Source organism: Drosophila grimshawi, unplaced genomic scaffold, assembly GCF_018153295.1.
Source record: "Drosophila grimshawi isolate 15287-2541.00 unplaced genomic scaffold, ASM1815329v1 contig_44, whole genome shotgun sequence".
Taxonomy (NCBI): domain Eukaryota; kingdom Metazoa; phylum Arthropoda; class Insecta; order Diptera; family Drosophilidae; genus Drosophila; species Drosophila grimshawi.
In genome coordinates this window covers 14,624,451-14,649,282 of record NW_025063240.1, presented here as the reverse complement: position 1 = coordinate 14,649,282, position 24,832 = coordinate 14,624,451, and the positions used below count along the sequence as shown (strand labels likewise).

Sequence of the window (24,832 nt, the reverse complement as noted above, 5' to 3'; positions counted from 1 at the left end):
AGGGAGAGCGAGAGCGAGAGAGTGAACGTGACGCCGGCAAGCGTCTTTTGGTATGTTGGAGCTTGGCGGCAACAACGAACGACTGTGCAAAGAAAACAAACGAAACACGTGCCCAGCAACCATAAAGGGGAGCACAAAACAAACAGAAATCGGTTATGACAAGTTATAATGTTAATGTTTACTGGCTGTTATCAGCTCTGATAAAATTCTGAGTCTACAGCTAGACCAAAATATACTTAATTGGGGCATGCTAAAGCAGCAAGAAATTGTTTGCTGGGTACCTATTAAAGCAGCAAGAAACTGTTCGCTGTGTAACTCTAAAAGTCGAGGCGCTTTCAAAATTGTTAGCATTCAAATCGGTTGCTTTCTGATCCCCACTCACGTTTTTTTTTCGTCAAATGTAAAACGTGAGCGAAAAAAAGTCAGACGATTGTTTATTAATGAGCAGAATAATTAAGTATCATTATGTGTGTTTTTATTTTCCTTATTTGTTTTTTGTGCTGTTGCCAAGCAGCCTGCCTCAGTGTAAGCTAGACGTCTTGTTTTTTATTATTAGACTCGAAACGAGTTTTGAAACGTTTGCAAAGGCGTAATAGAACTATCTACCTGAGGTCAAATCAAGTCAATTTTTCACTATGCTCGAGGGATCAAACCGAAACAGCCTTGAGCATGCTGTGGAAAAATACCTTCAGACCAGATATGGGTGGAGGTTTTTTTGTGTGCGCGCACAAAACTGGTTTGCATCAAGTGTGTTAATTGGTTTAATTGAGAAAAATATAGAAGTAAAATAGGCAAAATTGCGCTCTCTTTTGAAAATAATTGTGGCTATTTTGCAGCACTAGAACGAAGACAACAATAAGCGGTTAACATTTTCATAGCAGAAAACTCCACCATTGAGCAGAAAACTCCACCACTTAACGCACACCAAACAGCTATCGATTGATAAATAATGATTGTGTATATTGAGGATATCGGCAAACGGTCACACCAACCAGCAGCTGACTGTCATTATTTATCGATAGTGTAGCAGCCCTGGTTCCATGCAAATTGTGTTAAGAAAAGTGTCAGTTTAATATAATTGAAATAGTAAAGTATATTGTATTGTTTTTGTGTGTGTGACGCCGCTTAACTTACAATAATTCGAAATAAAAGCACACAACGCCCACGAGCAACGCGTTCTGTATGCTTACCCCCCGATAGCCACTAACAACAACAACAATAGCAACAGCCACAACAACAACAACAACTGCCGCCGCAAAATCAGCAGTAGCAGCAACTAGAGAATTAGACAAAAACTGCAACAACAAAAACAGCAACAAATCCACATAATCATGGCGAACATGGCAGTTCAACGTATCAAGCGCGAATTCAAAGAAGTAATGCGCAGCGAGGAGGTAAGTCCAAAAATATGCTCAAGATCCACATCACATTCTCCAATTGGAAGCAATGCCAAATTCAAGGACGAAATCGTTGCGTTCTGATTCCATTTTTGGCGCCACTTGTCAACAACTGGAACTAATTGTGTTTTCCATTACATGCTCTATCTCGCTTGCTCCACCACTCGCCCTGTCAAAATATGAACCTGTAGATCGTTCAGTGTTCGATCAAAATTGAGCTGGTCAACGACAGCTGGACAGAGTTGCGTGGAGAGATTGCGGGACCGCCAGACACGCCCTACGAGGGCGGCAAATTTGTGCTGGAAATCAAAGTGCCCGAAACATACCCATTCAATCCACCAAAAGTAAGTGCCTTCTCCACCCTCCCCATCCTCCTCACCCCAACATAGCCCATTGGTCAATTGGTGCCACTGTGCAGTACAGTAATCGCTCGCTAATCGATACAGGCTAACATTTGTTGTATTTATTATCATTTTCAATAAATATGAATTACATAACGAATTTGTTTATTTCTCGATTTACGAGCGATCGCTGTAATCAGTTTAGATCACAAATGATTAATTTATGTTGTTTTGTCTGATTTAGGTTCGTTTTATAACACGCATTTGGCATCCGAACATTTCGTCGGTGACTGGGGCCATTTGCCTGGACATACTGAAGGACAATTGGGCAGCTGCGATGACGTTGCGCACGGTGTTGTTGTCGCTGCAGGCGCTGCTCGCCGCTGCCGAGCCAGATGATCCGCAGGATGCGGTGGTCGCCTATCAGTTCAAGGATAAACACGAACTGTTCGTGCTCACTGCCAGACACTGGACAAACGCGTATGCGGGCGGACCGCACACGTTTCCCGATTGTGATTCAAAGATACAGCGCCTCAAGGATATGGGCGTCGATGAGCACGATGCGCGTGCCGTGCTCTCCAAAGAGAATTGGAATCTGGAGAAGGCGACCGAGTGCCTATTCAGTTAGCTTTGCGGCCAACTGAGAGTAACAGCAGCAACCGCAACAACAACAACACCAACACCAGCAAAATACCAACCACAACAATAAGGAGAGACAAAGAGAGAGCGAAGAGAACAGCAGAGAAGCGAAGAGAGAAGGAGGAGGAGCAGCAGCAGCAGCGTCATTAGCATAATCAATCAAGAACAACTCAAAATTTTAGTACTGTTTGAAGCAGATGAGGAAGAAGTAGATGAGCAGGTGCCGCCTGAAACACAGCAACAATCACAACAACAACAACAAGCATCCATATACGAAATACCATCCCAACAACAATTAGCAAACACCACGCACTCGCACTCACACACAAACCCGCACACACACACAGACAGATCAACTTTATTTATTTAATCTTTACTTTTGTTGTGTTTACAATTTTCAAAATCCATTCAATGTGTAATTTAAGTTGTATGCCTCCAAATTGGAGGAAAATTATGTTGCAATATTTCACGTGCTGTGGCAACAAATTAAAAATGCGTAAAATGCATGCGATTTATAATTATTTTCTACTTTGGAGTGCACTACATAAATATATATATATAAATTAATAATTGTGTTGCGTTTCCTGCTACAGGTTGAGCCTAAGGCACCCACACCAACCCCACCCCCAAAATACATTTGATTATGTTGTAATTATACGAGTATGTCTAGAACCCTGGGTTCCAATTTGCGCATCCGCATTTATTGTTAAGCAACAACAACAAAAAAATATATATGCAAATTTAAGTTACAAATACTTGCAACGCTTATAATAATCATACAATATTTGATTTCTGTGTCTGGATTAATTTATGGCAAAAACAACAGTGAAAAAAAGAAAGAAAAAAACTAAAGCAAAGAAAGGAAAATTAATTTTAAAAGTTAAAAAAAAAACAATCTATGATAAAAATCTTTGTAAATTGCGTTAAGTTAAATAATAAACAACTATTAAGAAATGCAGAAATACGTTCAAAAGTTGTTTTTTTTTGCAACATTTTTGCGAACTCTTCTAAAAAAAAGTTCATCAATTTCGTTTTAGTTGTATTTCAATATAGCACTTTAACAATTTAAAAGTATTCATCAAATTCACAATAGTTTGTCAAATTTTTCAAATCAATTCGATTGAGTTGCATTGTTGCATGTTGCATGTTGCATTGTGTTATCTACTTGTTAAAACATTTGTCTACATTGATCTATTGGTAAATATTGTCCTACATTGTGTTCTATTTTCACTATTTTTCTACTTGTGCTTTTGCTTGGACATCAGCGAGGCACCCGGGCCGCATGTCATGCCTCCAACGGTGGCGCCACCACTGCCATACAGATTTTGGTTGCTGCTGTTGCTGCTGAGAGTGCCGCCGGCTCCAACGCCACCAGTGCCGCCCATGTTGCTGGCGCTGCTATTTTGCATATTGTGATTGCTGTGACGCTGCTTGAGCATCTCCTTCCACTCGGACTCCAGACGGACATAGGTGCCGCCCAGCGGTTGGGCATTGTGCACAAGGCTCTGATCCGTGCCCGTCTTCTTGGTCACATAGCTGACCACCTGCTTCATGATCTTCTCCTCGAAGTCACGCTGATGATCCTGATTGCTGCGCGCCGACAACTCGCCCGACCAGAAGCGACCAGAAACAGCAGCCGGCCTACAGCTCCAGAGATTAGTGAGAGCTATTCCACAAACGAAAGGATCTGTTTCTTAACTTACCGTTTGCGCTTCTTCTTGCCGCGCGTCTTTCGCGGCGGCGGGCGATGATCCGATTCGCAGCCATCGCTACTCGTTGAGTACTCATCATCGAGCAGCGTGTTGCGGATGCGCGGACGCTGGCAATGCGCATCCTCCGAACTGGTCGATGTCGTCTCCGACTCGGTGCTCGTCTCCATCTCATAGCGACAACGTCGACTAACCCGATGATTGGTCACTGAAAGTGAAATATTTGAATTAAATATATAATAAATATTTCAACTGAAATAATCTGCTCGCCAAGGAGCAAACAGGAATAACCCACTGTCCATGCACAGCTGCGGCAGCAGACCCTGGCGGCAGCGTTGCGGCGTCAGCGAAATACCCAACCAATTGGGACTGATCTCGCCAGCGGCGGCCAGCTCCTGAATGTGCAACGGCGGCTGTTCGCACAGCGCATAGTTCTCGGCCACCAACTGGGCAATGGTCAGAATGGCCCGCTCTCGATCCGTGTCCACCAGCACGCTATGCTCCCGAAACTGACAGCCCTAAACAGAGTACATAAATTTATAGCAATTAATAAATTAAGTTAATAAAAATCCTTTACATTTGGGCCCGGCAACGTTTCGTAGCGAAATGCCTGCTGATTGCAGCAGGCGTAGCGTCCCGCTGGTCCGGCAATGCGTCCCTCGGTCTCGGGACCCAGAAAGTTGGGCGGCTCGGGATGATAGCGACACCAGGTCATCTGGTAAACTGGGAAATGCGCCTCGCACGTGCAGCAGTAGAGATAGTGGCAATGGCCCCAGAGTTTCCAGTAGACCTTGCGCCACGACTTGAGCTCCTTGAACAGCTGCATCACGTACACATTGAGATCCCAGTTGGTATCCCGCACATGGCTGCTGATCAGCTGGCCCCAGCGACTCAGCCGTATATTGCTGGGAATGCAGTTGACAAAGGACTTCATTGTGTTTGTCACACAGCGACAGCAGCGCACGCAGCGAAATAGCCCCGATATGCTGTAGAAGTGTCCGCGGAGCACCTCCGGATCCGGTTCGCAGAGACTCTGTATTAGCTTTGTCCACAATCGTGGTGTGACTCGCTCCTTCTTGTCGCGCACCATTTCCAGCTCCAGATTGGTAAACATCGCCGCCAAGCGACTGACGAGTGCATCATTGAGACACGAGAGATTCGTTGAGGTGCGCACTACCTCGCTGAGATGGGCGTGACAGAAGGTGAGGCATTCCAGCAGCAGTGGCTCCATCTGCAGAAAGCTGGCCGACACCAGAATGGGCACCACATTATTGCCATCCAGTTGGGGGCCTGCTGCTACATTGCTCTGACCCGGCGCCTGCAGCTCCTGGCTCTGGGCACTGTGCTTGATCCACTTCATCAGCCAGTCAAAGATCTGTATGTCACAGTGCACCGATATGTCCATCTCCTCCAGACGCTGACCGGCCGTCACATCGGCAAAGTAGCCCATCTTGCTCACCAGCAGGCTTTGCGGGCAGGTAAAATCCCGCGATGTATTCTTAACCTCGTCACAAACATGGATCACGACCTCAGCCCTGAGAATGGATAATAAATCAGTTTATTATTGGAATTATGGCGATGCCATTGACTCACTCCTTTCGCTCCTGACGCGAATGCTTGCTATCCTTGACCAGCAGCAAAGATTTGCGACGTGACATTGAGTTTGATGATGTCTTCCCGATGGGTTCCTTGACGGAGGCGCGCACCATGCTATTGGAGCTACTGGACTCAACCAGACCAGTGCCCGGGCTATCTCTGGGTGAGCTGACGCTGGGTGAGCTCGATCTCGGCGTCGGCAAATAGCCCAACTCCGTTGTGGACTTGGATGCCGCCGCCGCTGCTGGAAACTCCGACTTGAGCGGCAATTGTGGCTGGGATAACAGCTGGTGCTGCTGTTTGGTGGACTTAGCGCGTCCATTGTTGGGAGCGAGTGCCACGGGCAACGGCAACGGACATATGAAGGAGAGCACAGAGTCCAAAACGCCCTCGTTGATGACATAGTCCAGCTGCTCGCTCAGTTTGGGATGCAGGCCACGTCCGGAGTGGATGTGTCCAGTTGTGCGCATGGCTTGTGCCTTGTGCTCCGTCAGCAGTTGACTGGTGCGGCTGCTCTCGTCACGACTGGTGCTGATGCTGCTGTTGGTGCTGTTGCTAGAGTTGCCCAAGTGGCGTTGGGGTCGCTTCAAGGCGAGCAGTTCATTTACCAATTGATTTTCGGCCAGTGTATTAAAGTCGAATTCCTCCTTTTTGCTAGTGCGCTTCGAGTGTATGCCAGCCGCACTCTCGGCTGGAGGAACGGGCTCCCGATTTTGGGGTTTGCCATCGACTTTTGCAATCATTTCGTTGACGTGACAGGAAAGTTTTAAAAAATCAAGAAAATCATTTAAAGTGATTTGAAAATCAGAACCGTTGCCCGCTTGCTGCTGTTGTTGTTGTTCCTCCGAATTAGAGGGGGATGCTGTAGCAGCGCTTTCTTCACCATTATTGTTAGCTTTTTCCATTTTGCACTGACCCACTTAAAAAAAAAAAATTAAAATTATTTTTGCACTGTTTTCCGTTACTTTGGTGATGCTGCTGCTTCTTCTCTACACTTGCCATTCACTATGAGCGCACCATTCTGCTTCTTCCATTTTGAGCATCGCCAGTGCATACAACCCTGTACCAAGCATTCACCACGAAGATGTCAATTTGACAGCTGCTGTTTTCTGTTCTTTTCCGGTAACAACGTTCGCAATGGTGGGTGTCCAAATGTCAAAAATGAATTTAAAAACCTAATTTAAAAACGCAATCACTGCAATAAATGCACAAATATGTGAAGTAAAGTGTAGATACAATTGTGCAGCGATAGCGCGCAGTGAAATTTCATTCATGGCAGTAATCCAATTGCCTCGAAAAATGGATTGTTTACTAAACTGTGTATTTTTTCTGTTGAACTCTCAAATTTTAGGGTCGCGTCAGAACCAAGACAGTGAAGAAGGCCGCTAAGGTCATCATTGAGAAGTACTACACGCGCCTGACGTTGGACTTCCACACCAACAAGCGTATCTGCGAGGAGGTTGCTATCATTCCCACCAAGCCCCTCCGCAACAAGATTGCCGGGTGAGTTTCTCTTCCCTGAGAAGATGAAAGAAAGCCTTTAATACTTATATGAATTTGTCTTTGTGTGCAGTTATGTTACCCATCTGATGGGCCGTCTGCGTCACTCCCAGGTGCGTGGTATCTCCATCAAGCTGCAGGAGGAGGAGCGCGAGCGTCGTGATAATTACGTGCCCGCCGTCTCTGCCCTGGAGCAGGACATCATCGAGGTCGATGCCGATACCAAGGAGATGTTGAAACTGTTGGACTTCCACAATATTCGTGGCCTGCAGCTCACCCAGCCCAATACCAACAATTTTGGACGTCGCAATTAGGTTTTAATCGGAAGCTCTGTTTTTTTGATACAAATGAAAAACAAAGAAACAAAATGAAAAAATGATTGCATGGATAACACAACAATAAAATCCTGTGTGTGAAATGTACAATTTGTAATCCTGTGTTTATTGTTATAGTGAAAGGCCATTGCTTTGGTTTATTTTCATTTTAATGAAAAATACTGTAGACATGCTGCACATATATATAAATATGTATACATTCGATCCATAAATAAATGGGTTTTGTTTTGTTGTTTATACAATGATAGACGATATATAAAAGATATTCTCTACAAGTGCACATATATATGTATGTAAATCCTAAGTGTGTACACGAATATGTATATATAGAATATGTGGTGTATATGAAGGATTGTGATTATGCATTGTTGTTGTCGGCTGTCTGAGAATCGAGATTGTTGTTGGCTGGCCTGCGCACCGGATTCCGCAAGACCAGCTCGGAATCCTCGGATATGATTGGCAGTGCATGCACCCAATGATAGTTTATCAGATGGCTGATGCTGTCGAAAATGCGATCTTTGGTTCGCACCACGCCCTCTGGATCGATGAGCAGCAGATGCTTCGGTGCCTTCCCCTCCAGTCCGGTCAGCACATACTGGCCCCGCTTGCCCTGCGATTCGCGCACCAAAAAATCTCCGTCCTGCTGCAGCAGACGCTCCGAGATGGGCCGCGAGATGGCGGCATGGAACCAAACTTCGGCAGTCAAAGGACATTGCGGCCCATCGAATACATCGCGTATGGAGTGAGAGTTGGGGGCGGCTGCAGTTGCACTTGCCGTTGCAGTTGTGGCAGCAACAGTGGCTGCTGCCTGCTGCTGCAGCGGATCAAAGTTGCCAAGGGCCAGTTTGTTGGTGGTTTGATCGGGTGGCGGGGAGTTAAGATCAATGAGATTGCTGCTCAAGCGATCGCGGGGCTTCCGCAAATTCAATTGAGCGACGCGCGGCGCGTGCGGATGAAGTGGAAGTTGTCCTGGCTGCTGTTGCTGCTCGTGTTGCTCCTCGAATGGCAACTCCGGCGGCAGCTTGTTGGGTAAATCATTGTAATACTCTTTCACATTCTCCTTGCAGCTCTGGTTCATATTCTCCGCAGCTGCAGCACTTGCTAAATGATCATTCTGCCGGCTCAAGGCGTTGAAGCGCAACACAAACGCCTTGCCAATGGTCACAATCAGATCCTCGCTCTGCCCGCCGCCACACTCCAGCACATAACAGGCACGCCACTCATCGCCCTCCCGCTTGGCAATGTAGGCGAGAAAATCAAGGGTGTCGTTGTCGCCACCGGATGCAAAGGATATCCTTGGCATATTGTGGCTGGCGATCACCTCGCCCGTCTCCACATTGCTCAGCGTCAGCGCTCGACTCGACACATTGATAATGATGTTGGTACCCGCATGCTGCATGCTCGGCCGATCCGATATAAAGTTGTGCAGCTTTTTGTCCAGACGCCGTTTGCTTGCCGATTTCAAGCCAGCCGCTTCGCATACCCGATTAATGCATTCACTGCACAAGGAATTGTTTCAATAACTGTTTTTAGCATGTCATATTTTTTTCCCACTTACCGTGCGAGAAGCGTTCGCGTCTCAAAGTCCAGCGATTTCATGGAGGTTTTGACCTCAACGCAGCCCGTGTAACGAACATTGAATGTTACGCCCTTTTCGAGTATGATATCGTCGGGATATATGCAGCCGTCGCTGGTGGCACTGGAGCCAGTGCCGCCGTTGCCGGCATCTCCCACATTCCGTGGCATTTCGTTTGTGTATGCGTCGCTTGTGCGTCCTTTGCGTCCTTTCTTTGTAGACTTTTGTATCGAATCGTTCCGAAGAAGTTCGGTCGAATGACTCACTTAACCAGATGAACGAGCAATTAGTTCACTTGGTTCACTACCAAAGGCACTTTTACAGCTGTTAGTTAACATTATCGATAATTCATGTAGAAAACCGCTAAATATATGTTATTTGAGTCTTATTGGGGTATAATACGATTCCATATTTTTCCACTTACTGTTTATAATGTAGCAAATTGCATACAATTGTCCTATTGAGTTCCCATACACCTCAGAGTTTTTCAACCGGTCTGCCCAGCATGCGGCGAAGGCGTATCTGCTAGCCGCCACAATCGGTTTGACCACCTATCGGTCAATCGACGCAACAATCAGCTGCTGTAAGCGACATCTCGACTTTAGCTTGTTGCTAGTTAAAAAGCTTGTGGCAAGTTAAAGCTCCATTCAAAAGCTTATATCTTAGTTGACTGTCGTGCATACAACAACGTTCTGACGGACGCTAGTTCGTGCGTGTCGGTTTTCCGTGTGTTTTCAAGCGGGGCATACATACATAAATACATAGTTGTTCCTTGCCAAAGGTGGCATAAGTAAAGTACATAGAAAAAAATAGATCAAATTATTAATTATAATAGAAAACATAAATTAATATACATATTAGTAAGCAGCAACACGCTGAGCAACTCAGCAGTTCTGTCAAATGCAAGACTAAAAACATAAATAATAGTCATTTATTTTACGAAGCATACTAAAATTTTATATTTGAAAAAAAAAAGTAAAAAATATTTTCTAATTTGGCCACATACATAAATTTACAATCGATAAAGCACCAAAGACGCTAAGAGCAAACATCCCCCCACGACCCGTGCTGCTCGCATCCAACTGCATCCAACCCCCGAAGCAAACGCTAACAAGAAAATCTCTGTGCAGCAGTTACGCCAACGCAACAGCATCGGAATCTGATTGGAGCGGCAAAACCATAAGGCGATATTACAACTATATATATATTTAAAGCAAGCGTATTTGCAATTTTATTATTGTTTGTGGTAAGTTTATTGTACCATTTTAGCTCGTTTTTTTCTATCAAACTTTCTGTTTTTTCTGCTGCCAGTTTCTACACTAGCAATATGTATATGTATATATGTGTGTGTTTGTGTATCTGTGTGCGTGCGGTTGCTGCCGTTTCGGATGCGGCTCAGTGAGCTTAAAACAATTTTTACGTCATTTGCAGGTTGAAGTCATTATTATAGCGGCCATACACACACACATACACATACATTGGCAAAAGTGTGTGCGTGAGTCATTTGCATGACACTTTTGTAGCTTAAAGCAGTGCGCCATAACGGTCACTGTCTTAAATCTTAAATACAAACATACACACACTCACAGATACTTTTGTATTTGAGCCACGCTGTAACATAATTATGTTTGCTACGCATTTGTTGATGTTGTTGGTGATCTCATCGCTTTGTGGCTTCCGCTAATTGCTGTGCTGTGTTCTCTGCCGGTCTAGACATGCATTCATTTTTGGCCTTAATTCACGCCTCTGCTTTAAAGTTAAAAACAGCAGCCGCGTCGCTCCTTATATGGCCTAGACTGGAGCAATCGCCATATGACGTTGACCCTCAAGCAACAATAAACAGAATCAACGGCAACGAAGATGCCGGTTCTCGTTTATCGCTATTTGACTATCGATAGCACCCACGCAGTTTGCGACGGCGACTGCTATGACGACCTTGCCAGTTTGTTTAACTAAATGCTGTTGGCAACAATTGTTAAACGCTTAGCGAGGCGTGGCTGGCACATTTGTGCTTTAATTGCATTTAGAAAGTGTGCCCAATGGCTTTAACCTTCGTGCCAGTTTTCATTTTGTATGAGCGCGACGAACTCTCGCCCCTTGACATGCCCTGCAAACTAGCTAAAAAAGTATCATTATAGCAGAATGCTGCTCGTTAACAGCGCTGTTAATTACACTTGCCAATTTCGCTTCAATTACATTGGCCTGTATTTTACACTGATGGTGCGGGAATAGCACTTCACCATTTCGCTGCTCATTAACAGCGCTGTTAATTAGTCCAGCTTCTCTTGCTTCACCTGGACAACTGCTAAATTTGCCTCTGGAATGGTACGCTAACTGGAGCATAATTTTTACATATTTATTTATATATATAGAAAATGTATACTGTATGCTTATAAGGGTATTCAACCAACGACGTATTTTCTCTTTTGCTTTAATTTTACTATCGCTTTTATTGTTAACGAAATGGCTATTAACTAACGCACATGCTATATAATTATATATGTATTTGTATTTATATTTTGTTGTAGTTTTATACTTATTTAAGTTGCCTATAAACTATAACACTCCGATATGCAATACTAAATTCGCCTCCTCCTTTTTCTGCTCCTGCTACTTCTGCTCCTATTTCTCCTCTTTGTTGTTGTTGGTCAGCTCACATCAGCTGTTCAAAGTCTGTTATGTAATACTGGGCGCGTCTGTATACTTCTGTGCGCACCACATTGCCGCCATAGCCAATAAAATTATTGGCCGGCGGCACAGCCTCCAAATCGGTGGCACCATCCCCAATCATGGTGACAAGCGCATCGGCCGGCAAACGTTTCCTAATCATGCCGATAGCCTCCGCCTTGCCGCCGGAACGCGATGTGGGCTGAGTGATATCGAAACTGTCGTAGGCGCCCTTGAAATCGAACAGCATTTTGTTCGCGTACATATTCGACAGTGGAATGCCCAGTTCGTTGGCAACGGGCGCAATCAGGCAATCGAATCCACCCGATATGAGATACACCTGTTTGCCATCCGCTTTGAGTTGTGCTATGAAACGCTTCACATTGCGACTTAGGGTGCTGGGATGCTGTTTGATGAAATCGGCTACCTGCTGCTGCGATGGCCGTATTATATTCAGGCGTATCTTGAGCGCATCCTGAAATGACATGCTGCCGCCCATTGCCTCTTTGGTCACACGGGCAACCTCGCTGCCCTTGCCACAGTATTCTGCCAGCTCATCGATGCCCTCCTCACAGATGACCGTTGAGTCCACATCGAAGCAGACAACGTCCGATAGCTCGATGATCCTTGCTGCCTGCAACTGTTGCTTTGGTGGCGTTGACGTCATCGTCGTCGCTGCTGTGGCCAGCGCAGCATTTAGTTGTTTGGCGAGCAGCGTTGCAGTTGCCGTTGCTGTGCTGCCAGCTGCAGCTGCTGCTGCACAACCGTTAGTTGTGGCACTGGGACGTGCCATGCTTAGCACGGAGCTGCTCATCTTGCGAATGGTGGTAAACACGTTGTTGTTTTTATTGTTGTTCTTGTTAATCTACGTAATGACGTAAACGCTGTACGGCTCTTACGTTCCAAGTTTGTGCTTTGTTCGCTCCGCTGAAATTTTCCGTCGTAATCGGTTTTTTTTTGTATGTATATGTCTTTTTTTTATTTTGCACACGCGCGTTTCGTGCTGCTCAGCTGTTTATTATTTTTGTTTTGGATATGGAGACGTTTACGTCTGTCAGATTGACATTGCTTGTTCTTTGGATTTTTTCTTAGTACTTAATAAATGTATTTATATAGACTGCTGAACGATCCAGAAGCAACGATCTGAACGCATTGACTGGCCTTTTACAACTGATTTCCCACTAGTCGCTACCCGCCCTTATAAGAAAACTCGGACAGAAAACAAATACAAGTGCAGTCGTCGCTTTAGTTTACTCGCCATAGCTCTCTCGATCTCTCTCTCTCTCGCTCGAGCAGCTGACAGACGCATTGTCGCGACGTTGTCCACTGTATTTGTGTGTGCGTGTGTATGTGTGGCGATCATACGATAACTGCCAATTACAAGTGAGACAAGTGCTTGTGTTACATTTACAGTGTTTGTCGATAAACAGCTACCATCGATGTTGATACTGCGCACCGACACTCAGATCTCCTACAATGGCTGTCCTAATTTCGAACTCTCAACCTTTGAACCCATGCTGCTGGCGCGCGCAAATCATCTGTGTTTGTTTTGTGTTTGTCTGATTATCAAAAGCTTTAACTAAATAAATAAGTGTCACTTGCCAGTCAAGTGTTCACTAGAACCGCCTCGGACCGGTTTTCTTAATCCATGCATGTCGTCTGGTCGTCTCCTCTTATCATAAGCAGGCCATTAAAAAAAACATGACAAACTGATTTAGCGTATATTCGATCGCTCGTGAAATTCGTGTTTTTTTTCTTGTCTGGCGACTCAAAAACTTGGGGAAAACCTTGAGAAAGGTTTTTTTGTGTCTTAGTCCGAAACCGGAACGGTTTTTTCTTATCAGTTGATAATGTTTGTCGAATAACTAAACAGATCGCATTCGATGACTAAATGAAAATATAATATAATATTCTTAAATATTCATTGATATAGAAAATAATCATATAAATGCATATGTATGTAAATTGTACATCAATAATGTGCACGAAAGCTTGTGTTTTATGCTGATGCAATTCAGTTTTACGATTTGTCTTACGTAAAACGTAACGAACCGCTGCTCTTTTCTCTCCCTCTCCCTCTTGCTCTTCTCTTTTTTCTTCTCTTCAAGTAGATAAAACTAACATGTGGCGCGTGCAATGTGAACAATAACAAAAAAAAAAAGAGAAAAGAAAACAGAATTGCACTCGCTGTGGTTTTTATTACTGCTGCTTTTGTGGTTGTTGTTGTTGCTGTTATAGCTGTTGTTGTGTTGAGGAATAACAAGTTGTTTTGATCATTGCACGGCTCGGTTGCGAGGCGTTCCATTGTAAACAACAACATGCCCGAGTCGGGCCCGCAAAAGTATTTCATTGCCATCGATAACGCACTTTGTATGCAATTTATTGTTGCCATCGATAACGATAAAAGAAACCGAATCTTATACGGTTGCGTGCACATTTAAAGCTCGAAAAAGCTAATGACTACCTAGTCGTTAAAAGAAACGTTATTTTTAATTGCCCATATTGGGATCGTCGTCTCCCTGTTACCTTGGACAACAAAACACCTGTCAGAAATTCAACAACACCCGGTTGTTGGGCGTTAAGTTTTTCCCTACCTTGACAACTTGCTTTACATTTATCGATTGACCTTGTTACTGTATAAATATGACTCAAGTCCGTTTTTGGCCAGCTAAAATTCTGTCGTGTGTGAGAACAAAGCCTGGCACCCTTTATTTATAACTGCACGTATGTAGTACATATAAGAAAACAGTTAATTTATATTGGTCTTTTGTGTGTATGTGTGTGTGTGAGTAAGGCTCGATAATATAAAATGCCTCAGTATGTGTTTAATTGTAACTGAGAATTTGTTGTTATGGTTGTCGTTGAACAAAATTGTATATATAATGTTTGTGTTATTTAATACACACCCAAAACAATTAAGCTATGGGATGGGTAGGGAAGGGACTGTCAGACTTGGGGAGAGCAACAACTAAAGAGGGCTTGTTTTTTTCGCTAGGCAACATTTAATCAGGCGATAGACTAAATATTTATTCCCAGGCTAAAGGCCGTGTAATATTTCTATTCGATTTCATCACGAATTATATGGCAAAAATAACTATATTTGTGATCTGTCTGTCTGCCTCTAATTGATTTGTTTGTGATAACAGCAGAAAACTGAAAGTTGTCGAGCGTCTTGTTTCCAAGCGCATTTCTTGTTGATTAACTGTTTAATTATAAAAGCTTTGATCGCGCACAAATGTAAAAACAAGCCGCCCTTCCGTTTGCACACGTTACCGCCTGCTGCTTTGCTGTTTACATGCGATATCAACTGCTTTGCTCTCACGCTCACACAGACGCACAATTCTCACTTGACACATTTATACAAGTGCATACATACATACATATGTGTATTTAAGACGGAAGAGTTACAAAAAAGCAGAGCACAACAAGAAGTGCAGTGAGTTCACGCGCCCCGATCCCCGCTCCTTATGCATTGCGGGGTTTTTGTTCGTTTTTTTTTTCATTTTAGATCATGCGCCTTGGCTTATAAACAGTTATAAAGCACTTCATGGAAAGAGAGAGCGTATGGCAACGTCAACAGTTTGCTGTTGGGCAAATAAACAACAGCAGAGAACAATAGCAAGGCAGGCAGCCAGTCCCCTTTGCTGGGGGCTTACTCTGCTGACGCTGTAAGCACGTCATTTATGCGGTCGCTGTTACTTTGCTGTTGCTATCGCATTTTGACGCTGACGTCGACGGTGACTGCAATTGAGGCAACCCCGTTGTTCAACTTTTCCGCTGACAAAACTGTAATGGGTAAAACTTTTGCATGTTCTCGAAGTGATTGCCCCGCCACGCCTCTCTCTCCCTACAAATGTAATTACAAAAGCATTCGCTTATCGTTCTTCATAGCTGCGCCGGCGTTCGTTCAGTTCGTTGCACTCGCAAATTAGCAATAACTATGGCAGGCGGCGACAGGAGTTGTTTTGTGTAACCGCAATCTGTCCCACTTCCCCCGTTCACTTAATGTGCGTACAAACATTTCATAACGTAAGTTTAATGACACGATAACAAAGTGTATATCACACACGATAATCGGTTATCGTCTATCGGTTTTAAATGATGATTGATCATTGGCCCAACAGAAATGGTGGGCGCACAAGTTGACTGACTACTTGTGCAATCCTCTTACCTGTCAGCACACCTACACGTGGCCCATGACTGAAAGCTGAATCATTGAGCTGCAACAACAACTATTAAATAAATTGCATGTGCTTTGATTCCCACACACACACACATATATAGAAGCGTCGCACCCAAACAAGAGGTTGATAATCAAATTGAGCAACGAACGCGCCTTCTTCATCTGTGCCATGCAATGCTCTATTTAATTGGAATTCTCATTTGCAATTGCAATTTCAGTTTGTGCCGTTCGCAGTTCACAGTTCGAGCAGCAGCATCAATAATGGTGGATTTCCGTTTCGACATTAAACCGCTGTTTCCGCAGCCAATTATCAAAGTGGCATCCAATTTATTGCCGCACACCTTTCGAGGTGATCGGCGTCAGTGTTTGTGAGTATTGAAACTGTACGCGGGCGCTAAATTTAATCACCCCTAAACCCAATTCGAATAGTAAGTCAATTAAAAAACCGTTACGCTTTCCACACTCCCACACACGCAGAGATGCCACCTCAAAGATGTCCGAGATAATCGATCGCCTCGGCCATTTGTCGGCCGTATCGCAGGGCCTGAGCAAACCGGTGACAACGGCTCAGCGCCTACGCATGTCGGAGAACCAGACCATCTATCTGCTGGCCGATACTGAAGCGGGTCACAAGTAAGCCAATCTCCTCCTTCTCTTCGCACTGTCCCCCTTGCATCATTTCGTTTCGTTGCAGCGGCGCCGTCACTGGCTTGCTCAAGGTGGGCACCAAAGATCTCTACTTGTTCGACGAGAAGGGCCAGACACGCAAAATGGAGCAATCGCCTTCGATTTTGGACTTTTATGTGCACGAATCACGTCAGCGTGCCGGATTGGGTAAGCATCTGTATGAAACCATGTTAAGTGAGGAGCAATGGCTGCCAATTAAGTGCTCCGTGGATCGTCCATCGGAGAAGCTATTGGCCTTTCTGGGCAAACATTATGGTTTGAAGCGCACCATTCCCCAGGCGAATAATTTTGTGCTCTACGAGGGCTTCTTCGAGGATGCCGCTTCACAGAATGGCTCCCGAAATGGACATGCCGAGTCGCCACAGCGCACCAAGAATGGCTTGCACATAACAAACAGGTGAGTTGCAGCGTTGAGTGCCACTGCCCCTTTTAGGGGGGTATGGCATGGGCGTGGCAGTAGGTTAATTAAGGCGTTGCGGCTTGCAGGAAACATTTCACTTGGCTTACTTGCCCATTTCTTGGCCAGCGCATTTGCATATCGCACGCAAACATCCGAGCAAAAACCCCCATTTTTGTTTTTGTTTCGTTTTCCTGTTGAATTTGTGTTTTGTTTTTGGGGGCGTGTTTGCGATAAAATTGATCACCTGCGGAAGAACACTTATCGATAAATGAAATTGAAGAAAACTGTTCGCAATTTATTATACGGTGGCTTGTTGCTTGCTTTAACCTTAAGTTTTATGTTGCTTCTCTATATATGTATTCATCTATGCATCTATCCTACCTGATACGTTGTGCTTAACTTTGCAAACCAATAACTAACTTAGCATATGGTGTAATAAGTCATAATAATAAATATAAATACATCTACAAATATATCTAAAAATAATTACATTGCATTGACCAACAATTGTTTTAGCTTGGCTTATTAATTGAAAACATTGCAAAGTTAAGCACACGTGTCAAAGTCAATAATTATAATTTCAATAATATAAGTTTGGTATGATTGTATGATGTTAACTCTTTTCAATCCACATGTTGCGCCTACTAACGATAATCAACAACAACCAAAAAAAAAAAAACAAAACTACATCAATCAAGTCCTAACACACAACTCTTTGGTGCTACATATTTGGGCGATGAGGCTAACAAACGCAACAATCGACGTGGCAGCGGTTCACAGCAGCAGTTGCAACAACAGCAGCTGCATCAAATAACACAGATCTCACCAAATGGACGCTATGGTGCCAAGCGTCCCACATGCAGCATGGCCGAGGTACTCACCCATAGCATTTAAAGTTCAAGTTCAAGTTTAAGTTCAAGCACCAACCACTGCCCCTTTACAGTTTGAGTCCTAATTGAAAGCCAGCGGATTTGACAAGCATATGGGGTATATAATGCCAATTTTGAAATAATTTGTAGTTTGATCTCAGTGTGCTTAAATTTACGACTCATGTCCATTTATTTCCCCATCCATCGGAGTTGTAGAAATAGTTTAGTAAACATTTGTTTTCGCCACGTTTCACAACGAGTTTATTTTTTTAGTATTTCTGGACAAAACACACAAATTATATTTTATTTGTGTACCTTTGTTGTTTTTGAACTTTGACATAACAAGTGAAAATCCAAATCGTATAATCATATTTAATTTCGTCGTGATTGTGTGCCAAAGTTTAACGTGCTCCGCTTTTCGAATTGTGCAGTTTTAATTAATTGAACAAATTATGGATCCGAGACGTGGTAATGCGCCAGCAACACGCCAAGCTGGCTCCAAGACGAGCGTCATTGTAAGTTGGTGCAGCAGCAGCAGCTGCAGCAGTTGCTGTTGTATGTTGTGTGCTGTGTGTGTTTGGCTTAGAGTTGTTTTGATTTACAGTCACGCCATGGAGCAGGCGGCACCGGCAACATTGCCCGCAAAAGCGAGGTCAGCCTAACGCCCAGCCAAGCCAGGCAGCATGCAGATAATGTAAGCCGATAAGCCTAGATATGCCACACAGTTGTTGCAGTTGAAGCCCAATAAACATCCTTTTCGACAGCCGCTCAAGAGTCCATTGGATGCACTCAGTCGCGTTAATCATCGCCAGGATCCCTTTCAGCGGCGCTCTGGCCTGCAGGATGTGGATGAATCCTTTCTGGCCATGAACACCTTTATGCGTCCCTCACGACTCCGAAACTCGGGTCTTGATGGCAACCTGGCTGTGCCGAGCAATCCAGTACCAGCAACGCCAACGGGCGCTGCTGTTGCGCCAATGCGCTCCACCTCTGGCCAGGAGGCGCCAGCACAGCCGCAACAGCAACAGCAGCAGCTGCCACAGGTAAACATGGCGGCGGTTCAGCAGCAACAACCGCCGCCAGCAGTTGCACAACAACAGCAACAACAGCCGTTGGTGCCAGCAACTGTTGAGCCCACTCAACAACAACTGACACCGCAGCAGCAGTACGCGCAGCAGCCGGCTGCTGGACAGCCCACACGCCATGAGCCCTACCAAAGTCGACGCGCTCATTTGCAACATCAGCCGCAACAGCAGCAGACCAGCTATGCTCAGCAGAATGCACAAGTTCAGGCTCAAGCTCAAGGTCAGGCTCAGGGACAGGCACAGTTGCAACAACAGCACCAGCAACAACAACAACAGCAGCAACAGCAACAACAACAGCAACAACAACTGCAACAGCAACAGCCGCAACAACAAATGCAACAGCAACAGCCGCAACATCAACAACCACCACCACCGGCACAGATGTCGCCGCGCAAATATCAACAACAGGGCGGCTACGTAATTATGCCAACAACAACAAAAACCTCCATTCGCTTGGTATATAATTGTTATCCTTCCCGTAGTCTTCGCAGATGGTGCCACCAGCTGCTGAAATGTGCACCACTTGCCCCAATTGCCAGACGACGATTTATTTGGTGCGCACTCCCGAGCAGGGACATGGCGATGGCGGTTTGCCCATACAATAAGCCACAATCCCTTGAAGCGATCCTCATGCAAAAATTCGAAACGTTTTACAATGAAATTATAGTATTCTGACAACGAAAACAGTTATTGCAACAACAAGATCTTGCCACTACAAAAGATAAAGGATAATCTCGACTCAGCTATCGTGCTTTGAATCGAAATTTGAGCATAAAAACTGTTTTTTTGTTCAGCATATTTTTTGCTTTGGGGTCGCAACTTTCGCTGCGGGCTGCCTGCCCGCAGTGGGTCAACCCCTAAAAAAGCCAAAGCCCACCCCGCTATTTGGGGCTTTTCTTTGGCTGCGTGCCAAGGGGCTGTTTTGAGGGCGGACCATGTGGAAAATAAAACTTCGCTTGACACTTGTGTGCTAGATTCGAGGCGTTAGCAAATGCCAGGGGTATGCACTAAAACTAAAGGAACCCATTTCGTTTCCTGTGTTTTAATGTTTGTAACTTATTTAAGCGTCAAACTGGCTATTAATGAAACGATTCATTGAGGTCCTGCTGCGTAATTTACAACTAGTTCAACGCAATTTTGTTAACATTTAAAGCAGTTGGAACAAAATTTTGCTTATAGGAAATCGTATTTTTGTATTGTGCATTTAATAGGGTTACAAAAGAGCAGATATTGAGTGCCCCGGATGATATTGTAGTACAGATACATACATGCATATGTAAATATGACCCAGATCTTTAAGCTGGAAATATGTATAGAACATAATATTTTCATTCTCATCTTTATCCAACCCTCGTGCAGATAATTCATGCTGGCAGTGGCAATTCCAACAAGGGAGGCGGTGGAGGCAACGCAGAATCTAGCAGGTAATGCTGCCTATATGGCCAATCCCCATTTCCACCCTCGTTTCTACTAACACCCCAAACGAAGTACATCTTTTCATTTTTCGTTTATTGCTTATCATTTTGGTTTCATTTCCTTTTTTTCTTTTGTTGTCTTTCAGAATCAAATAATTACGCAAACGCACAAAACGGCTGCATTACATTTGACAAAAAGAAAAACAATCAAGATATCAATTAAACAATTGTACAAAGCTTTGCTTACTTTATAGTGAATTATTTATAATTTTGCATAATCATAGCTAATATTAATGAGAATTTACTAGAATGTACAACAAGAAGTAGAAGAAGAAGAAGTAAAGAGGAGGCTGCACTCGCCGCACACCCACACAACCACATCACTAAAGACACTCACACACCAACACACACTCGCGGCATGGATCGAACACGATCGGAACCGTTACACACAAAATACCTGATAATTGTGATTACATTTTATATAACTCTTTTTTTATTTAACTCTTAACATTACTGCATAATTTTTGTGTCTAATTTAATCTCATTTGTGTCGTGCAATAAAACCAACAACAAGAAATCAAATCCATTAGATACGTATGTTATTTAACAGACTCTGTTAACTTTTTCCAACAGCGGCAACGATATTGCTGAAATTGCCGAACAATTGCAGCATTTGCAGGCGATCGAAATCGAAGCATATGAATTGGTGCCAGAGCCAGAGCAGGAACAAGAGCCCGAACCCGAGGAAGTTGTCACTCCAGCATCGCCGCCGCGCAGATCGCACACCCCAACGCCGCCCACAGTGCGTTCGCCGGAGGTGGCCGAGAGCATTATTGGTGACAATCGGAAGCCGCCAGCCTTCCAACTGAGCAAGCAGCACACGGGCATGAAGAATCGCTCCTTTGGCGTCGGCATGGCTGTTATGCCCACCAGCAAGATGGAGTTCAATCAGCAGGAGCGCGAAGATTTCGGTGTGGTCAAAATCAATCGTCCGTTGGGCAATGAAGCCACTACACCCGGTCACGACAACACAGATGCCATGTCCACAGTATCGTCCACCGGTGGCTTGACCGATCAGGGTTATAACGATCTAAAGTTCTATCACAATAAGTTGTGGTAAATCCCTTAAAATACCACTCAGATATCAGCAACAATATGCTAGCAATATTTGCTACCAATGTGTTTACAATTTTTGTACGTCATAAAAATCATAAAATATGCATAACAATTAATGAGCAAATAGCAGTTAAGATAATACTTATATAAAAATTAACAATTACCCTAGAGACAGACACAAACGGTTCCTGTTCGCCTTAGTTCATTTATGTTGTACGCTGCTTCGTAATGATTTTTCTGTTTTGTTTTTGTTAATCAGTTCATTTGTTACACCCACGCACTTTACAGCGCAATCGAATGTTAGTCAGCAACAGCAACAGCAACAATATTAACAGTCTGTAGTTCAATTTAGTTAACAGCCGTCAAGCGAAATGCAAAAGTTATTTAAATATGTAGTATGCGAATTAACATGGTAATCACAAAAAATAAATGTGCGTATCTTCCATTGCAGCAAACGCGAATATTATGAGCAGATCTATAGCGAATATATGCTATAATTGGCCCGCATACCTAACTTAATAGGAGATTCTCAAACCAAACTTAATGTATCCTGTAATAATTAGTTAAGCATTGCAATAATAGTCCAAAATAAAGTCAACTTTGATTCTATTTATGTATATATAGATATATATATGTATATGTGCCAAGCATAAGCCGCTTAGGCTCTTCCATTTAATCTGCAATACACACACAAACATACACAAATGAAATGGATATCAGCGTCAGGCGGCATAAACTATAAAGTACAGCTATCGTTGGTGATGCAGCCTATCTAAGGATGGTGTGGGGAACAAACAGCGACGTTGAATCTGCTCCTTTTGTTTTTTCTTCTGCCTTATTACATATAGATAAAGTTGAATCTGCAAAGATGGAGGACGAATGAGCAAAGGATCGTTTTGAAAAATGCAAATTGATAATGGACTCACCTGCACAATGCCTGCGGCAGCGATGATATAATAGGTCCATAGCCTTGTGAATTGTCGTACAGCTCGAAAAGTGGCGCCGCAACAAGCTTATAATTTTTGGGCACAGCAAAAAGGGCTAGATTACAGAAAACGATAGAGACAGAATTTATGTATGTAGCACAGAGCATTCGATATCAATATATGGGAAATATCACATATTATTATTGCAATAACTAGATAATTACAATCGGTTATACAAAACAATTTACATAAGAAAGATTCGCTGCCATAAATACGTATGATATATAAAAGTTGTATTAGATTGTTTACATTCACAGTTGTTGATACTTCGTTAAACTAAATTATTAGGTTTCGTTCTTCATGCGCAAAATGCTCCACATCCAGCTCAGATGGGACACTTCAACATATATATATTTATATATATGTATACTCTAGGCACACTTTGCGCATCAAACGAAGTCTACTAATTGTGAACAAAATTTCGATTACCATTAAGAGAAACATTCATTTATACATGGTGTAAAAGTGCGCGCGAATGTTGCACAATGGATGATGTCAAGGCACTACTAACACACAGAATTATAATTTGTTGTTGTACATAAAGAAGTGCTTAATAGTTATTTAAGGAACGACTGACTGCCTGCCTAGTCAAGTTGCGTTTGCCATGCACGCAAATCAGCACAACACGCGAGATTTGCGAACATTTCCGCAGACGACAACCAGAGCTAAATTGTTTACAATGCTTCACTTCAACTGCTGACTGCCTGCCCGGTTCAAATGTTGGCTCAAACACATAACAAACAAAATGAGTATCGTGTGTTGGATGATTTCGCTCTCTGGTTCACAGAAATGTCGACATATTTACAAAATTAATACAAGAACAATCAAACGAATTTCGGAATATGCGCAAAAATATGCCAACAACTCTGAGAGCAACAAATACAATTTGAAGTAAGTTTTCCTTTGTACAAAAAAATTTGAACTAGAATCGACGAACTAAGAAGAGTTAAATTTATGCGCCTCGGGCCATTATGCGATCTGTTTCTGATTCTGTTTTCATTTCTGTTTGTTTGCACTCTTGAGATTAGAGCGTTGGGGAAGAGCTCTATGCTTGGTTGGGCAGATGCCAGATGCAGATGTGAGAGATTACACAACACAACACGGCGCTATTGGAACAGCTCAGGGTACATCGTAACTGGCGTTCCCGTCCGTATCTAAACAGCATTGAAAAGATATGACATGAGGTTTGTTAGCGTAACGGTTTGGCAATAACTTTACAAGGTTGTATGTGTAAAAAAAGAGTGTTTTTAAATATACTGTTTTTTTTTTGGTTTTTATGTTTTTTGCCGTCATCAAATACCTACGCTCTAAACCAAAGATTCGGCAAGCGAATTAGATATTTACCCTTTTCATGTAACTGCACCAGGAACAATCGCTTGTGCTCCTTCGGTTTGGTTATGTGCGGTGGAATGTATGGATATTGCGGTGGCTCGAAATTCGGGCGCCACCAATTGCCGATGGTGTCCTCAACAATCCAATCCTGTTTAACGCCATCCTGACGACCCAGCGTCTACAAGCAACACACATTTTCTTACAATTTGTTTATCATTCTCGATGCTAATAGACGCTCACCTCAGAGAGCAGCCGCTTGAGACCTTCTACTTCATCTTCACCAGCGTTTAGCTCACCGCCGGGCAGCTTGAAGAACGTGGTGCCCAGCTGCAGGAGCAGCACATGTGGTAGTCCATGCTCGTGAACGAGGAGCACACCCTCCACAGAGCGACGCATACCAATGCGATCGAATTCCTCGCGCATACGCTGGAAACGTGACGGCACCGATGGGTCCTTCTCGAAGAGTGGCTCCTTGGTGCCGAATGTGTAGTTGGTCAGCGGGTAGCTGCAGTGGGTTGGGAGGTGGGGGATGAGAAATTGGATGTTTTAATTTGTAATTTAATTGAATAATGCACACACTTACAGATTGATTGTCCGGTTGATCGTGAGTGCTTGATTGGGCGCATATTTTTGCGTGCCATTATTGCTAATGCTGGCATCCGCTTGGCCTTGACTGCCGCGCCGTGGCCAGCCGGAGCCCGATTTGTTTGAGACTTGTGAGGACGCCATCTTGTTATACACACAACGACGCTTTGGCTATGAGAACCAACTTCGATTTGCCCCGCCAAATAACAAATTGGGAGTGTTGCGTAAACTATTTACACTCGCGCGCTTCAAATAATCTTTCAAATCGATGTAAGCCTTTAAATAATTTGCAAAATTTGTTTATTTCAGTATATATTCGATTCCGCTTCTTGGTTGCAAAAAATTCACGCCGGTGGATAATGCAGAATATGCAGAACATATGTACGCACTTTTTCACTGCGCATTCATGTGTAA

General features: G+C 43.7%; 8 protein-coding genes across 15 annotated transcripts; 4 read left to right on the top strand and 4 right to left on the bottom strand.

Moving 5' to 3' along the window:
- The first annotated feature begins 1,012 nt into the window (after positions 1-1,012).
- LOC6557059 (ubiquitin-conjugating enzyme E2-22 kDa) lies at positions 1,013-3,335 on the top strand. The gene is made up of 3 exons (XM_001984168.2): positions 1,013-1,394; positions 1,589-1,741; positions 1,983-3,335. Exons 1-3 carry the CDS (start codon positions 1,332-1,334, stop codon positions 2,364-2,366), a joined length of 600 nt encoding a protein of 199 aa, XP_001984204.1. The 5' UTR covers positions 1,013-1,331; the 3' UTR covers positions 2,367-3,335.
- Positions 3,336-3,395: 60 nt separating this feature from the next.
- LOC6557057 (uncharacterized protein KIAA1841 homolog) lies at positions 3,396-6,586 on the bottom strand. Its single transcript, XM_001984169.3, has 5 exons — positions 5,680-6,586; positions 4,664-5,621; positions 4,382-4,604; positions 4,081-4,294; positions 3,396-4,018 (listed from the first exon to the last, which is right to left on the bottom strand). Exons 1-5 carry the CDS (start codon positions 6,423-6,425, stop codon positions 3,616-3,618), a joined length of 2,544 nt encoding a protein of 847 aa, XP_001984205.2. The 5' UTR covers positions 6,426-6,586; the 3' UTR covers positions 3,396-3,615.
- A 148-nt stretch (positions 6,587-6,734) lies between these two features.
- On the top strand, positions 6,735-7,614 carry LOC6557207 (40S ribosomal protein S17). The gene is made up of 3 exons (XM_032741329.1): positions 6,735-6,822; positions 7,034-7,185; positions 7,256-7,614. The coding sequence occupies exons 1-3, from the start codon at positions 6,820-6,822 to the stop codon at positions 7,494-7,496; spliced, it is 396 nt and encodes a 131-aa protein (XP_032597220.1). The 5' UTR covers positions 6,735-6,819; the 3' UTR covers positions 7,497-7,614.
- A 201-nt stretch (positions 7,615-7,815) lies between these two features.
- On the bottom strand, positions 7,816-9,374 carry LOC6557194 (SHC-transforming protein 1). The gene is made up of 2 exons (XM_001984171.3): positions 9,076-9,374; positions 7,816-9,016 (listed from the first exon to the last, which is right to left on the bottom strand). The coding sequence occupies exons 1-2, from the start codon at positions 9,261-9,263 to the stop codon at positions 7,876-7,878; spliced, it is 1,329 nt and encodes a 442-aa protein (XP_001984207.1). The 5' UTR covers positions 9,264-9,374; the 3' UTR covers positions 7,816-7,875.
- Positions 9,375-9,754: 380 nt separating this feature from the next.
- LOC6557341 (alpha-tubulin N-acetyltransferase 1) lies at positions 9,755-22,132 on the top strand. 7 transcript variants are annotated; one of them, XM_032741282.2, is made up of 8 exons: positions 9,755-9,888; positions 10,121-10,339; positions 16,162-16,311; positions 16,421-16,576; positions 16,638-17,027; positions 17,729-17,903; positions 20,344-20,408; positions 21,033-22,132. In XM_032741282.2, exons 3-8 carry the CDS (start codon positions 16,205-16,207, stop codon positions 21,517-21,519), a joined length of 1,380 nt encoding a protein of 459 aa, XP_032597173.1. In that variant the 5' UTR covers positions 9,755-9,888; positions 10,121-10,339; positions 16,162-16,204; the 3' UTR covers positions 21,520-22,132. The 7 variants fall into 7 exon arrangements, with proteins under 7 accessions (XP_032597173.1, XP_032597189.1, XP_032597193.1 ...); XM_032741298.1 differs by lacking the exon at positions 21,033-22,132 and adding an exon at positions 20,546-20,988 and having other exon boundaries at positions 9,756-9,888; XM_032741288.2 differs by lacking the exon at positions 9,755-9,888 and having other exon boundaries at positions 10,064-10,339.
- On the bottom strand, positions 11,524-12,945 carry LOC6557196 (phosphoserine phosphatase). Its single transcript, XM_001984172.3, has one exon. It carries the CDS (start codon positions 12,572-12,574, stop codon positions 11,747-11,749), a length of 828 nt encoding a protein of 275 aa, XP_001984208.1. The 5' UTR covers positions 12,575-12,945; the 3' UTR covers positions 11,524-11,746.
- Positions 18,173-19,777, top strand: LOC116805961 (mediator of RNA polymerase II transcription subunit 15). The gene is made up of 4 exons (XM_032741312.2): positions 18,173-18,414; positions 18,504-18,593; positions 18,664-19,401; positions 19,467-19,777. The coding sequence occupies exons 1-4, from the start codon at positions 18,352-18,354 to the stop codon at positions 19,587-19,589; spliced, it is 1,014 nt and encodes a 337-aa protein (XP_032597203.1). The 5' UTR covers positions 18,173-18,351; the 3' UTR covers positions 19,590-19,777.
- On the bottom strand, positions 22,120-24,796 carry LOC6557329 (cleavage and polyadenylation specificity factor subunit 5). Of its 2 annotated transcripts, XM_032741322.1 has the most exons (5): positions 24,417-24,792; positions 24,074-24,338; positions 23,846-24,011; positions 22,442-22,556; positions 22,120-22,375 (listed from the first exon to the last, which is right to left on the bottom strand). In XM_032741322.1, the coding sequence occupies exons 1-5, from the start codon at positions 24,560-24,562 to the stop codon at positions 22,354-22,356; spliced, it is 714 nt and encodes a 237-aa protein (XP_032597213.1). In that variant the 5' UTR covers positions 24,563-24,792; the 3' UTR covers positions 22,120-22,353. The 2 variants fall into 2 exon arrangements, with proteins under 2 accessions (XP_032597213.1, XP_001984210.1); XM_001984174.3 differs by lacking the exons at positions 22,120-22,375; positions 22,442-22,556 and adding an exon at positions 22,579-23,655 and having other exon boundaries at positions 24,417-24,796.
- Positions 24,797-24,832: the final 36 nt, after the last annotated feature.